Source organism: Falco biarmicus, chromosome 8, assembly GCF_023638135.1.
Source record: "Falco biarmicus isolate bFalBia1 chromosome 8, bFalBia1.pri, whole genome shotgun sequence".
In the NCBI taxonomy this organism is placed as follows: Eukaryota; Metazoa; Chordata; class Aves; order Falconiformes; family Falconidae; genus Falco; species Falco biarmicus.
In genome coordinates this window covers 23,416,974-23,433,578 of record NC_079295.1, presented here as the reverse complement: position 1 = coordinate 23,433,578, position 16,605 = coordinate 23,416,974, and the positions used below count along the sequence as shown (strand labels likewise).

Genomic DNA, 16,605 nt, shown 5'->3' with positions numbered 1-16,605 from the left:
TCAAGTAGCCATTCAATAAAGTACTTTATGCAACTAATTAAATTCAGCTTTGTTTTTTAGGGGGCTTCAGGTCTTCTTTAAATCAAATTAAATCAGAGTTTGAGCTTACAGAGTCTTTGTAAAACAAGCCAGGAAATTAGGTTTGACCTTGAAGTCTAGGTCTTCATTAGGAGGCTTTGCTTAGACTTTGTTATACCCTGTGGCATGGGATCTCCATGAATTCACACGTTCAAGTAAAGTGAGTTTCACAAAAAGATTGCATTTTGATTTAAGAAATTCAGATGAAAATCCATCATAGTCATTGATCAGCTGTGTGATCACAGTTAGAAGCTGTCTTCTATTTGAAATTTGTCTGGCTTTGACTTGCAGCTATTGAACCTGCTATATCTTTGCCTGCTAGATCAAAGATATGTCTGTGATGAAATTTCTGTTCCCCATGAGATTTTTCTCAACTGTGATCAAATCACCCCTTAAACCTTCTCTTTGATATGCTAAGTAGGTTGAGCTCCTGGTCTATCTTGGTACAAAGCACGTTTTCCACCCCTTTAATCATTCTGCTCTTTTCTGAACATCCTCCGATTTTTCAACGTTCTGTCTAAATTGAACTTTATATAGTATTCCAGTAGCAACTGCAGCAGTGCTAAATACAGGGGTAATACTGCCTTCCTGGTCAATAATTTATTTATGTGGACAGGATACTATTTAGCTTTTTGGCTGCAGAGTTTTAGCCTTAATTTGCAAGAGTCCTGGCTGCTCCACAGTGCCTTAGCCTCTCTATTGCTAACAGCTTTCCAATTGCATTTTTATACCCTGCCTCCCCATTGCAGCTCTGCAACCTTTCACGTAGGCTGCTGTGGCAATGTTTTGCAGAGCCTCTTGTGGCACCGTTTTTCCTTTGTTCTCATGCTGTTTTTCATCTTGCTTTTATTCTCATGACACTACCCCTGCAAACACATTATTGTTGCAGCAGGTACTCAGCAATTATCTCTGGTGTGAGACTCACCCCTTTCTCCCTCCTTTTTCCACCTGCTTGTTTGAAGGTTTTGGTTCATATGAGGTCACCTAATAACATGCATGTATAAGCTTAAAAAACAACCAGCTATGCAGCACCCACCCTGATCAAAGTGCGTTCCAATTAGTGCTAATAGCACTGTAAGCAGGAACAACCCGTAGGGATTTTGAGGAGATGCTAACGAAAAACATGTGATTGCTATAGGAAAAGTATTATGGAGTGATCAGTGCTGCACTGGAAAGGGTGCCCAGGGGAGGAGACTCATCTGCGGACCCACCACTCCTCTTTGCAGCTGGCCACTGTGGTCAGTTTCCCTTTTCCCCTTCCCTTTTCTTTCTCTCCCTCCCCTTTAGTTCTTTTCCTCCAAAAATCACTTTCACTGTTAAGAGATGATGTGTGCCATCAGCTACAGTCTATGCACGTGAACCCGTCTCAACATGAATTGTGCAACGCCGATTTTTAAGACAGGGAGTTTAGGTTTGTAACCTCACATTTAACTGTATTGAAATGCATTTCTTTATCTTCATTTTGCCAGACTGCCCTGTATCAGCAAAACTGGTTGGAAAATTATGCTTTGGGAAATTATCGAAGTGGAAAGATGCACCAAAACAACTTCTGAAGAGGTTTGTCTGAGATTGCTGCTGTTCAAGGTTTTAACTAATCTAGATGATAGAAGAAAGTTCATCAAATTTGCAAACGATACTGATCTGATAAGAATGGTGGTGAGTTTGAAGAAAGAATTACAATTTAAAAGATCCAGAAGAGTTGGAGAGATGGTCTGAAAAAATAGGATGCTGTTCAGGCTGGAACAATGAACTGTGCAAATAAAAAGTGGAAACTCGATGAGGTAAAAGTCTGTAAAAGACTGGGGAGCAGGCAGACTACAAGCTGAACAGGATTTAATGATGTTACAATCGTAAACAATGGCAAGCCCTAGCCTAGGACATATAAACCAGAAGTGTAAGTTACTAATGCTACCACATAACCCTTCTCTACTTAGTACACCCCATGTGGAGGAGAAATGCCTAGGTGTGGGTACCACACTTTAGGAAGGATGTTTATGGACAAGAAAGGTTCCAAATGAGAAATCACGGTCTAGGAAATAAATTGTAGGAGAAAAAGGTTAATGATCTGGGTTACTTAGCTTACAAAAAGAAGACTGAAAGAGGAGAGAACAGGGCATGGCAACATATGAATAGTCTCTAAATACCTCAGACACAGTGATTAATGACAGGGAATAATTTGATTTTATACCTGTGGTGAAATTGATAAGAACAATGAGCTTAAATTACAGCAGGAAAAACTTGTTACACTTTAAAAAATAATATCTTTCTAATAATGACAGTGAAGCACCAGAATGGATAGATGATAAGAACACTAAGGACTCCATCACTGAATGTCAGAAATCTCTGTCACCTGTCCGAAATGACACAGCAGTCTGTTGCTAATGTTGCTTTGGAATATCGGAACAGAAAATGTTTAAGATTATTTAAGTAATTTTAAGGACTCCTTTGGACCTCTTTCTGTCTCAAGGACGATGTGGGTTTGGCAGAGGCAGCCAAGAAAGAGCTGTATCAAGTAGCAAGACCATGTTTCTTGTTCCCTTTTCTACGCCAGCCTTTGGAGCAGATCTATGGGAGACAGAAAACACTTCTCCTGCTCTGTCTTAACTAATGTATCATGCCTTCCCCTTCTCATTTCTAATAACTGGGTCAGCCAGAAATCACTTCAGTAAGAATTACGCTGACAATACTTACTTTCATCTTCAATGTACCCCTTCCAGTCAAATGGAGCCACTGTTGAATTAACTAATGTACCATTTTCACCTATGGTGCTGTTTAGCTGGGAAGTAATATTTGTTTCCAAAGTAAAATTGTCTGGAGGCCACTGCAGGCATTTATTCCTCAAGTTGCCCATGAACAGCTGCAGCCCTATTAGTGCAAATACACTCAGACAAAACACAGTCAGGATCATTACGTCCGAGAGCTTCTTCACAGACTGAATTAGGGCTCCCACAATAGTCTTCAAGCCTGCAAATGCAAAGGGATTTTTATTCTGACATTCAAAACTTTTTTTAAACATAAAAATGACAGTGTCTCCCAGTAAAGTTATAGATTTCATGCAGAAGCCCAAATAAATGATTATAATGTCTGTGAAATAACATTTTTGTGAAGAGCTTTTTCACTTGTGAAAATGAATAAATAGCTGAATTTTATGTTCATTTGAAACCGTGAATGGAATGAGTTGCAGATATATTTCAAAACACTTGTTTTAATGCTAAAACAAGTGACTTTTTTTATTCATGCTGTACATGAATCTCACATAAAAGTCTTCTTTCTTTTGATTTGTCAGTACCTCTTGCCCCAAACCTTTGCAACTATCAGTTTTATAACATACTGGATTTAGAAGACAGTAGTAAAAGCCTGCTCAACAATAAATAGGATTAAAATTTAATGCTATAAAACTGGAGATGGTTTGGAAAACTGTAGAATTTTAAGATAATAAATCCCCCATGCAATGCCCATGCTATTCTTTATTATCTTATTCCTTCATCTTCTTACCGGGTCAACATTTCAAACAGTTCTATTGTCTAGACACAAATATTCACAACAAATACCACATAACATCATGTAGGTAAGATACACGTGGGTAAGAATACTTGAGGGTTACTGATATTCGTTGAAAGTGGAGAAGAAAGCTTGACATCATACGATGCAAACCACACACGCTGTGTACTGCAATGTCTCATGCAAGAATCTGTTAAACTCAAAGGCTGATTTCAAAAAGAAAGAGCTCATGTTAAAAAGCAATGAATCAGAGATTTCAGTGAATTCTAATATCTTCTGATTCCTGCTTTTTTTGTGGAACGAAATAAGACTCATGTTTAAAAAATATGAATTCCGTTTCAGTTAATTAAAGTCAGCCTCAGTGTTTAACCTAGCTCTCACCTGGAATGACTGATATTGTTTTCAAAGCTCGGAGAACTCTGAATGTTCTCAACGCTGAGACATTGCCCAGGTCCACAAACTCTGTCACATATCTGTAATAGGGGAGTTCACACACAAACACAATGACAGGATAAAAAGGAACAGTTGGGAGGTACAAGGGGCCTAACACCTTACACCAACTACTTCTTACCTGGGATTACAGAAATAGTTTTCAAAGCTCTCAATACTCTGAAAGTTCGAAGAGCTGAAACATTGCCTAGGTTTACAAATTCTGTTACATACCTGTAGGATTAAATCACAGTTATTCAGAATTTAGGCAAAGTTTATGCTACTTACTTGGGTCTTTCATCAAGACCGCTTTGGCGTTTTTAGCAAAAAATTAAATAGCAACAGTCAGAGGTTTACCTTTCACTGCAGTTTGCCTTGCATTAATATGCTTTCAGAGCCTTCAGTTAAATTAAATGTCTCTGAAGTGAATCACAGTGATTTAACTTTGAAAGCCTAAAATTTATCTAGACTAGATTGGTAAGCTTGGAGAATGAAGTCAAAGGGATGTTCCTTTTCTGCTCAAAGAAAAAAATGCAGGACATGAAATTAGCCTCTCTAATACTAGCTGCACTAATGGCTTCTGCAGTATTTATAATTACATCAAAATATGCATATTAGAATGTGAAAATTGTTTTAGACAAAAGTAAATCCATACAAGAATTTACGTTTGATGAAATTGATATATATAGATACTAATTTCATGCCCTTTTTGCCCTTCACTTTCAAAGAAAAAGCAAAAAACAGAAACTTACGCAAAGGTAATGACAGTGAAATCAAGCCAGTTCCATGGGTCTCGAAGAAAAGTAAAATCTTCTAAGCAAAAGCCCCTTGCAATGATTTTTATGAGTGATTCAAATGTGTAAATTCCAGTGAATGTATACCTGGAAAACATAGGAAAATTTAATCAAAATAAATAGCAACATTTTACATTGATATTCTGATAGAAACCTGGTGATCAAATCAAAGAGTTTTTCATTTCAAAACTGGAGAAGAGATGCAATAAATAAGCAGTTTTTTCTAAAACGCATTATATTCATCATATAGGCTTGTGTATTTACATGCATTAGTTGTGACATACTGTTGAAGTACAGTGGTCCTGATCTTGTACTTAAAGCAAAATTAATAAACCCATCAAATAAATGACAGATACTAAAAATTTATTGGTGACACTCAGTTTAGAAGTACAGAACACTCAATCCATTACTGTTAATCAAGAAAGTTGTGAGCATAATTTATAGATACTGTCTGAATCACTAACAGCTAAAAGATCTAATATTAACCCTAAAAAGGGAAGAATGCAAGCATGCAGTGAATTCTCACTTTAGGCATACTTTTGCTTATATGCTGTCCTTAACTGATGTGTACGAATAGATACCCGTGGTTCTGCTGTTAATGCAGTGGCATAAAGGAAGGGTAAAACACTGGGTAGATACTAAACCATGAAGATGAGAGAAAACGAGTGCACTCTCAGTAGAATACTATTTGTAAACAACTTTCATTTTTTTCTACCCAATTGTTCTACTAGAAAGAAATTTAAATAATTATTCAACATTTCCACATAGTTTAGAGATGAAATAGTAGTAGTGTCTCGTGATAATTCCTGTCAGCACACATGACTCTACTTACTGGCGTGCTGAGTCCTAGAGGAACGGTCAAAGATATCTTTAAATAACATATGCAACTTACTCTACATTCTTTGTCCAGTCTGGAGGGTTACTCATGGTCATAAATACGCAGTTGGTCAAAATTGTGCACATGATAAGCATGCTGAATAATGTAGATATAGTTAAGGAAAACACAACAGTAATTCATAAGCTATCACATCAGCCATATATCTTAAGTAGAGTAAAATATCACCACTTACACAAACCTTTTAAACTTCAGTAAACATTGCACATATATTTAACCTGGCAGTTTTCACTTTAGTGCATGAAACTTTAATATTAGTCTTGACTTATTGATGTTCTGATGTTGTTTTGTTGATGTCCTCATGTTTTGTCTTTAGCTGGTACTGAAAGGTGAAGGAGATGGCTCTCACTCCTGGAAGGTAACGTGAGCTGGGTAACAGCCAAAACTGAAATAACTTGCAGAAAAGTACTGTTTTACTTAGGTACTTGGCACGGCTGAATACACATTAGTCTTTCACTTCTACAGTTTTGGTGCAAAACAGCTGGCATATGCAAGGTAAAAAAATGTTGTCCTATGTACCAAAAGTCAGAGCTGTAGAGAAAGCACATACCACCCCAGCACCCGGCAGAGCCAGGCTGTCAAAAACACAGAACAAACCAGAGAAAACCATTTTCAATTGCTGAAGTGACTGTATTCTATGTTTCACTATCTCTAGTTTAAAAGTACATGCTTCAGTTAGTGAAACAAAAATCCATAAAGAGCTCATGGATTAAGGTGAATAATTTTTTAATATTATTTTGCGGCTCTCAAAACACGGTAGCAGCGTAAGAAGCATCTCTTATTCTACCAATGCTATAATTTGGAAATGGTTCAATAGTCCCTTGTGGTCAATTGCTTGAAAAGAATGGAAAACTGCTGAAGATCAGAATGAAAGTTAATATTTATTTAGCATTCCAGCAAGGAACAATTAAGTATTCTGAGACTATGAAACCCAGACTAACAGCTCAAAGGGGCTTGCAGTAGGGAGATGGGACAGTCCACTGGGGCTTCACTACACCCAACTCAGTGTTCTTGTTTTACAAGATCACTGGCTCTACAAACAGTGCGGTCCTTCTGTTTTCATGGCAATAAACTGAATTATTCAAACGTTTTGAAACACTGACATAACAAAACTAGACCCCAACCTGACTCAAAATGGCCACGTGATGGCAGCAAAACCCAAGGCCCGGTACACCTTTATGCCAAGGGTTAACTCAACTCGTAATTTTTCCTCTAGTCATCTCTCAAAATAAGCTCCTTACAAATAGGTGCATAAACATGACTAGCAAAGAAGCTACCTTAAACTGAAGAAAACCGTTTGCAGATAAACTTGAATATAAGAGCCCTGAATTTTTAATTTATTTATTTTTAATTAAGTAGAGAGCGTTTTGTTGTTTGGTGTATATTTTTCTGCTATGGACAACCCCACTCTCTCCAAAAAAACCCCTTCACTCTAGGTGAAGGAGGAATAAGAGAAGTAACATCTCATCCCAAACATTGCAGAAAACTGGTGCAAACTTTAAGGTCATCACTTGCAGCTGCTGAACAATTCCAGCTTGAATGCATATTTTCAAGCAAACATTCAAATCACAGGGGAGGATTAAGCTACCTGATTTCTTTCAACAGGTGAGTGGCCTTTGTCTAAATGCCTGACGAGCAGTGAATATTGTGTTATCTTTCATAAAATGACTTAAATCATTTTAAAGATAGCGTTGTCACAAGCTCTGTACAGTAAAAATTGTTGTCCAGTGGCTTAGGATAAATTATTAGAATGCCTTACAATGCTTGTCCTCAAAGTCCACAGACGACTCTAAAGACTCTGACTTGATATAACTGGGAAATTCCTTTAAATAAAAAGAATCCATTTTGGTAGTTGAAAAACTTGGAGGTGCCTGGGTGCAGCTTCAGTAGTTCCATAAAACAGTTAAAGAAGTGGAATGTCCTCTTAGGTGAGCTGAGGTTTTATCCCTGTGCAGTGCATTTTGTGTTTGCAGTTTGGTATTATTGACGACAAAGGCCACAGGTAGATCCCTGCACATTGCTCACTCTGTACGTAACTCACCACATCCGTGAGCTGCATGGCCCAAGTGAGCAGATGCTCAAGAAGGGCTAGCATTCCTTGAAATATAAACCCCGGCCATGCTTTCCCTTATGGGAATCTCAAACATAACTGACACATTTAGCCTCCGTGCCTCTCTTCCCTCTTCTCCCACATTTGAGTGTTTGATTTACAGCCTCAACGTTCTCTTAATTTCCTGTTTTATGTCCCATAATAATTTAGCTATACACATAGGTTAACACTTCTGATACATGGTGACTTCATGGAAATGTCCTGTCTTTTTCATGCTCTCCCCATATAGGCAAGCAGGAGGGTTAGAGGCACTATACAGCCTCCAGCTAATCACTTAATGGAGCAGATGAAGTCTTGCAATGCAAATGGACTTGGTGGAAGACGAAGATGGGGAAAAAACAAACGTTGCCAACTGGTTTCACAGATACCTGCTGGCAGTCATGCCACACTGAGTAAAACTGTCATTTCAGCTTCCAAAGGCTAGCACAGGGGTAACTGAGCAGGTGCCATATTTCCTCTAGAGCATCTTCCTGTTCCTTTCTAACACTCCTTTCACTCTGCAGCTCCAGCCACTGTCACCTCCCTGTTTTTGTTTGCTCAGCCCTCACCTACACTTACTTTTTAATCCTTTCCTATCTGCCAGATCTAGCCAGCTCCCACCGCTCTTGTGTTGCCCCCTCAGTTCCAAGTTAGCTTAACTGGAGTCAGGCAGGCAAAGGTGTGTGTGTGTTGGGGGGGGGGAAAGGCAGAATACCAGGAGGTGAGTCAGCAGAGCATGAGAGGAAAAGTCCTGCTGTTCTCAGTCCGTTCCTGTGTCTGGTATTACAATACGTACCAGCAGTGAGGAAGAATAATTACAGGGAAAGTCTCTGAGCGCTGGGAAGATACACGCTCTGCTTCTTTATAAGGGGGAGCAACATTTGACCTGGTGTCTGGGCACATGTGATCAGAGTGCCCTACATGGAGGTTCAGAGAATTTGGAGGAGGTACAGCTGAAGGTTTTCCAACCAATGTGCCAATTTCATCGTGCTCAACACACCTTTCACACTGAAAGTGAAAGGCACATTTCTGTTACAAAGGCCAAAATTCCAAACATCCACCCTAAAACATGGGGACAGTAAAGCTTATCGACAAAAGTGAGAAGATTATTAAAAATAATAAGTGGCATCATCACCTAATCTTTTACTTATAGGTGGCTAACCTTGTATAAGCAGCTGAAAACTAAACTGCATTATGCAGCATACTATGTGGCTTTTAGTTAAACACATTCAATATATGCAGTGTTTGTACTATAATGAATTAAAAAAAAAAACAACAAACCAACACCACTAAAAAACCTATGCATCTGTTCTTGCATTTAAAATAAAAAAAGTTCTAAATGCTACATCTTTATCAGATAAAAATAGCCCATCCCATAGCTGGCTGGTTGGAAAAGAAATCAGTCCATATAGTGAAAGGAAACCTTGTATAATAGAGCTAAATTACATAGTCACACAATCAGTTAATAGATAGAAAGAAAAATACTGGAACTGCATATTTTTTATTAGAATTGCTTTTGTTCTGACTGCCATCAAGACCAGCTGGATACTCTTTGAACACAATTATGAGGAACATAAAACCAAAACCAAACTCAGTAATCAGTACGCCAGTAAAAACCATTACCCAAGTTAGCACAGATGCATGATTGGAAGGTATTGTAAATCAGTCTGTAACTTGAAGGGACTCGCATTCATTAGAAGCTTCAATCTGACAGTATTTGGCTGCGTTTTCTCACCATCACCATCACTGTGTCTCTGTCAGGTCCCTTAGTTACTGTCCCCAAACGCTCCCTGACTCCTCTCCAAACACCTTGCCCTCCTACTCTTACTGCTTTAACTTCCAGGATGCTCAAAGGAAAAGGTCTTCTGAGTCAGCAGCAATCAGCCTTGGTTCTTCCTTTTCCCAGAGACCTAGAAGATCCTGCCAGCAGTCTCTAGGTAACAAGGCTTCTGCCTCTAACTGCTCAATATTAATTATGGTCACAGTGAAGTTTTCATTTAGTGACTACTTTTCCCAGTCCTAGGGTTTTGCAAGAAAAGTGCACCAAAACCTCACCTTCTAGAAATTCCCATCAGTCTGTTACAAACATCAGGCACCGACCCTGCATGCCAGTCTAAAACTTTACTTTGTGCACTGTCACATCCAGTTATGGTCCCCCAGCCTGCCCACCATCTGCACATACATGTGCTTTGCAAACCGCCTGCAGGAGTGCTGCCTATGCTTTCTGGCAATGTATCTAATTTGGCAGAGGCTCATTATGGTGCAGCTGGGCAGGTTTGGGAATGTGAGATTCAGCCTGCGTGAAGCAGGCTTCCAGGCACGCTGCTGCAACAGATTATAAAGCTGGTCTTGAGGATTGCCTCAGAAGGACCCATAAAAGTCACATAAACATAGCCCTGAGCTAGCTGTTCCTGAGTAGCTACTCATCCACCTAATTGCTTGCAAAACTCAGAGCTCTTCTGGAATTTCTGAGTGCAAACTGTATTTTTATTTTTTAAATATACGATTATTTTGTGAATAGGCTTCATAGTACAAAAAAGAACCCGAGATGCAAAAGATTTCAATGTTAAAAATAAATCTGAAGAAACTTCTCTGAAAAATTGATCAAGATGGATTTTTAATCCATCTGCAGATTTGTACAGCAGAAGTATTGAAATTCAACAGAATAGCTAAAGTGCATCTATATGATATAAAAATATTTTCTAGTATTTATAAAACCTTACCATAAGTGTTCCACTGGAAAATAAAAATAAAATTATCAGCCTACGAAAACCTGTATTTACAATTAAATAGAAAGAGTTATGAGTTTTCTTAATTGCCCTGTGTAGCACTTTGAACAGCCATTGAAAAAGGATATGAATGTACCAAAATTTTAATAGCTATTTTTCTAAGAGGATTGAAGGGAGTTAAAACATACAGGGCAGAGGTGGCACTGAATCGGAAGATTGCCTTCCCTTTATTCAATACTATAAAGGTCTGAAAAAGAGAAAGAAAAGACATTTGATAAGTGTCTATTCACTGTAGAAGTTAATTTTAAAACTGTTCCTAGTGACCGATCACCGAAACTATAACTTTTTGAATAGTTAATACACAAAAAACATGATTCATTTTTTAAATAAAACTTCTTTCCAGTACTTACCTGATGTACCTGACATGAAAATATAATTTTAAATATAGAATATTCAATTCATTAATGTTTTTATACTACTTCTTCCATAAAGAGCCTCAGAGTAGTAATAAGACACATTTACATGATATGTTTCTTGTAAAAAAAGGTGCAGAAATTATTAACTGAAATTACAATTTTATTTGTTTTCCCATAGAAAACTCTCTATTCCTGTTTGAAATACCATAAGCAGGGAAACCTTACCTGTGGATGTTAATGATATGTTAATAAGTGAAATACTTATAGACACTGATTTCATAGACTACCCATTTGTTCATACTTTTTATTCTAGTCTGTTTCTTGGTCGTTGTGCTATGGAGAGAGGGAAATAGCAGTAAGACATATAATCACGATTAGGTAGACCTCTGAGGACTGTGGGCATCTGAATACACCTTACCGGAGGTGAGCAAGAGATACATCCCAGGTGACCTCCTGTGCTTTGCTGGTGTGCAACTTTTCCAGAACATGCATAGTTGTTAAAATTTAAATTTAACAGCTAAAGAGCCCATCAAATTTAGAGAAACTTTCAGGCGTGGAAGCCTTACTTCAGAGAATTGTAGAAGATGCTGTAGGTGGAAAGCTTGTCTATTTTTCTCAAATAAATCTGTGCACCAAATATAAATGGTATGAGAGCAAACCCTACAAACATTGCTTTGCTTCCACCGTAGGCCATCAGGGCTGCAACAGCACTAACACTGCAGCACGGGAAATGTGGGCTGTCAGGCTTCTTCATGGCACTAAGGTGCCCTTCACCTGCAAGATCAATCTGACAAGAATGAAAAACACCGCAGAAGGAAGGCTCAGTAACTCAGAAGAAAGCTGCCGTGGAAGGGATGATGCAAGGATTATAGTCTAAATTCAAACTGAATTAAAGGTATTGAAGAATCTGGCCAAGAGAAATGTAAAAAAAAAACCTTGCTTTTTTTGTTTTGTCAGAGTTGTGTATTTCTTAAATAAGCTATGGTAAAGCCTCTTCATTTTTTGTTATATTGCTGACAAAGTCAGCTGTAAACTCAAATGGCAGTGGAAGGGTGGGAAAGGGTATATTGGCCTCTTCTGGTGTCTGTGAGTGAGATCGAGCTTCAAGACTGTGAGCAAGCGGACTACAAGACTGTATCTGGGAAAGCTGGCAGACAGAGAAAATATGCCAAGGAAGTTCAGGAAGGACAATTCTTCAGTCTGCTTAGATTTGGGAAGCTTTGTATGTATGGACCATGAAGTACAGATACAAACCTCTAGGAGCACCCAGCAGGTGAAGAGAGAGGTGGAGGTGAGGGTTTCCACCAGTCTGTGACAGATACTAAGTACTGAAGGCAGAGGAGGAGCAGGGATTAAGCCCTGAGGAAAAGCTGTCCCAGTCCCAACTCACTTGCTGGCTTCTTTCTTTCTCTCCACCACAGCCCTACGTGGCACAGCTTCCTGTACAGACCAAACCCCGTAAGAGTAAGGGACATTAATAGTAAGACTTTATATTTCTTGAGTACAAACTCAAGATGTGTAGGAATGCATAAGATATGTATTTGATTTCCCACTTCTGCACAGAAATGGAGAAGCTGCGTGTGAAACAGAGGAGAGTGGGATAAAGCCTGAGCTGGTGTTTCCAAATTACACTTCCAGTTATGGATTACAGATAATAACAACCTTTGAAGTGTAACTGCAGATGACCTGTCCTTAAATTAACCTTTCATTTTAAATACTGAAACAACCAAGCAGACGAACGATTTTTTGGCACAGTCTCCGAAAGCCTCTCACCCCAAGGGGGAAGGTGAGTTTCCCCTGCCAGGTCTGTCCCCAGCCCCCAGGACTCACAGCTCAGAAGCCTCCAGCCCACACTCCAGCTTTTGTAGCTATGAGGTAGTTGATAAAATACATTATAAATCACACTCCCTACCAAATTTATATCTAAGACTACACCACCTACGTTTAGTCAACCTACATTTTTTTTAAAAAAAAATCTTTGAACACAAGCATATTAAACATACATCTCCTTTCTAACGTGGCTTATGGAAAATAACAGCATGCTGGCACAGCTCCAGTTTCAGTTGGAAGCTGCTGCTATTTTAGCTGTTCTACTTTCTGCTGCCCTGCATAAGCAGAACCAACAAGACATAAATTCCCCACCTCAGTTTTAATTTTTCACTCAAAGCATCTTTTTGACTGGAGCCTTCAGAATGACATTGTTGGTCCTCTGACTTCTAGCCTTAAACATGATCTAAAATTGTATCTTATCTCTGAAGAAGAATTTTCATTAAAAAAAAGGACAGAAAACAGCTGCTACCCAACCCCTGTGTAAGCTTTTCTCACTGGGTAGCCTGCTATAACCCACTCCAGTCTCAACCCAGATGCAAGCCAATGTGTAGGCAGTGTGGACGAACATGAGGTATTGTACCCAAAGCTGTCAGGACAAAGTAGACATACACTGAGAAAAGCTAAATAAATTCTAAACAAATTGTAAGATTAATTTTCATATACGAAGGATTATGTATACTTTTCAGGGCTTAGGTTTTATAAAGAGCTTTAATCATTTTATAAAGGCAGGAAACTCGCTCACACTCAAAGTATTCAAGTGCGAATACAAGTTCAAAGAAACCCATCAAGAGAAGTCCCTGATTTGCCACTTTTGCATCTTTAACCTGGATCCCAGTTCTGTAACTTCTGCCATCTTTGATGTAAACCCAGAAACTGCATTCTTAGCAGGGCAAAGAAGGAGGAGGAGTATTTTGAGAAGATGCAGCCAAGAGGGAAGAAGACTCCACCTTGAACAAAGATATGGTCTCTGAGAACCTCTTGGGACAGAGTTCTCAAAACCTTCTTTCTCCTCTCCTTCCTCCCAGTCAGTTTTAAACATAGTTTCTGGAAGGCTACATTTGGCCGTCTGACTGCTACTGCATTGCATTTCAACTTCCTACAGTTAAATAAACACCATCTGAAACCTCATAGGACCTTCTGAAAGGCAAGAGGTGGCATACTGTTGAGCTAGGTCCTTAGATTCTCAGGAAAAGCACCAGGGCAGCTAGAACAAGACTCATGGCATATTGGAATTTGGCATTTCTTGTTCTTGTGGTTATCTTCTGAAACCATGTCTTCTAGCAAGACCTTAATTTTTTGCTTTGCTAGAACTTTTTACTTTATTCATTCACTTATAGTTATCAAAAATATCTAAAATCATTAGTGCGTTCACCTTTTCTGATGTAATAAAGTTACATAAAGCAATTCTACAGAATCTTTTTGTTTCTACAACTCAAGACAAGTCTGGGAATTCCAGGAGCTAGTGGTTTGATCAAATTAGGCACTGATATTACAAAGTGCCAGGAGAAAAGGAGGCACCTTTTCTGACAGACATCATTCAACATCCTTCAGGCAAGAGGCAGGGGCATGGAGTGGCAATCAATGATGCTATACCTATATTATAGCAGGAGGAAAGCAAAGTAAGACCCATTGACTTCCACCTGTTCTTTCCCTCTTCTTTATTGTAGCAGCCTGGGTTTAAGAGAAAATAGCCAGCCCTTAAAGCATGAAACCAAATGGACCAGATGTTGGTGCATTCCTATAGATCAGGATCTTAGGATCTTCCAGCTGATCCTTTCTCTATAGATAGTGGTGAGAGCTTCCTTGATCCTTCGTGGTGGTAGCTTGAGCATGAATTAGCAGTCATTATTATGAGAACACACTGATTTGCACTTACACAGAAGCTGAATGCTAAAAATGAGTAAGGTCCAAGCTCATCTTTACTCAGTTTTGGATTAAAAAAAAAGAGCATTACAACCAGTTATGATGCTAAACTTCACAGTTCTAAAGATTAGCATTATTGACCACCAGTCAGCAGCATTTCAGGATAATATAATTGTTAAGAATCTAAAAACAGGTATTGTATTTTATTATAACAAAATAATTATGTTCCAAGGGTACAGTTGCTGCCATTCAGGCTATCCATGATACAGTGTAAACCAATAATACTATCAGTGTAAAAAAATATTTACTAAATATAGCAAACTTGCTATAATGGGCTGTTCTGTTGTCAAACACTGTCAATTTTTTACTTTTCCTTTAAACTTCAGATTAACATTGGACATGATTACATCTTCTTTGGTTGTAGGTCTTGCATAGAAGCACCGTTAAAAAGCCCTAAAACTAGCACATATATCTGGTTTTGGTTTTGTAGCAGATTTTCCCATTTTTAACTTTTCATCTCTGGGCTAACCTTATCCACAAATTAAGGCTCTCATACCAGCTCAATACATTTATTTATTCCTGTCTTATTCTGCAATAAACCGTATCAAATCATGGCATGCAAAAATCTATTGCTTAGAAAAATAGTCCCAAAGATGAAATAAAGAACACTCTAGATGACACTTCAACATGCAGCACATGCAAAAATACAGTGAACTTGCTCAGTCTGGCAGCAAAAATAGGAAAAAACCCTCAGCAAATAGTATGCCATACTTGCGTATGAGGCTAATGGTGGATGATTTCACTCATGACCCAAATTTGGAGTAAGAAAGTTATTCCTGTAATTCTTGTACAGATTTTTTTGAATAAAAACTGTGACCAGGTTCATTGGTATTATTTGACCAGTGCTGTAGATGCCCATTTCTGTTCCCTATTTGAAAGTTTGGAAGCCAAACTGATAGTTCATGTCGATGAATCAAGTGTACTTTATGAAGAAATCTTCACAGATCTCTGAAGCAACAATGGCGTCTGCTAACCTGTACACTTGTCCTAACCCTTCCTTGCAAAATAAGAATTTTCTTTCATTCCAGTGTTTTTCACTAGATCTATATCATTTCAGTTAGATGCTTCCTCAGGCAGAAATATAAAAACTAACCATCATGCAGCAATTGTCAGAGTGTTACATTGGGAAAGGGTGAGCTGGCTGACTCCTTGGCTTTACAAGGTGGAATTCAGAGGGGGATATTGAGAAAGTTGAAATGTTAAATGGTACAGAGGTAAATGCATTGAGCATTAAGAGTCCTTCACATCTTCCTAGAGATGTTTCCTTCTTCTTCAGGCTTTTTTCAAACTATTTCTCCTTCTGAGACTTGCAAGACCATCAACTGCTACCAATATTGTCAAAAGACAAGTGAAACAAGATAAAAGTATTTCCAGAATTTGCATACAGCTAGATAAGAAAATCTAGGAATTAGATATTTTAAAGTCAAATTACTGATGTAAAATTGAAATAGGTGTTGCATTTCTGTTAGGAAAGTCTATTTCCCTTCTCCTGAAGGAAGAAAAAACAGAGAAAATTGTAGAGCATGAGAAATTTTTGTCTTGTCTTTGACTGACAAGGGTGTTTCTATTTCTGTCCTGTAGAAGACTAAAGCACGTGCATAGAAGGGATGTGTGGACTTCAGCAGAAAGAAGAGAATCCCAGCGGGTATGTGATTTGCCCATAAAAGTTATTTAGCGTACAAATAAAGGATTCTTCCTTTGAAATGGTACAGAAACTTTGCTGAATATGTTCAGCTGGTTTCACTCTGTTTCTTGCCTCTGTCATCAGACCTGGCTGATGTAGAAAGTTTGCAGCTCCATCCATGAAGGGACTGAAAGGGTCTCCCATTTCTTAGGGCTCTGGAAGTGTACCTGTAGGTTATACCTGTCATGTACCTGTTCTCACAGTAAGAGAGCCAAGACCAACTGATACAGCTGTAAA

At 38.5% G+C, this 16,605-nt stretch overlaps 1 protein-coding gene across 1 annotated transcript in view; it reads right to left on the bottom strand.

Annotated features, from left to right (window-relative positions):
• The window catches only part of LOC130154299 (sodium channel protein type 1 subunit alpha), a 103,326-nt gene that overhangs the window by 52,148 nt on the left and 34,573 nt on the right, over positions 1-16,605 (bottom strand). Inside the window, exons 4-8 of the mRNA XM_056350277.1 lie at positions 10,644-10,762; positions 5,695-5,784; positions 4,761-4,889; positions 3,961-4,052; positions 2,770-3,042 (exon numbers count right to left, since the gene is read on the bottom strand). Coding sequence (XP_056206252.1) covers positions 2,770-3,042; positions 3,961-4,052; positions 4,761-4,889; positions 5,695-5,784; positions 10,644-10,762 — 703 coding nt within the window. The remainder of the gene's footprint in view (positions 1-2,769; positions 3,043-3,960; positions 4,053-4,760; positions 4,890-5,694; positions 5,785-10,643; positions 10,763-16,605) is intronic.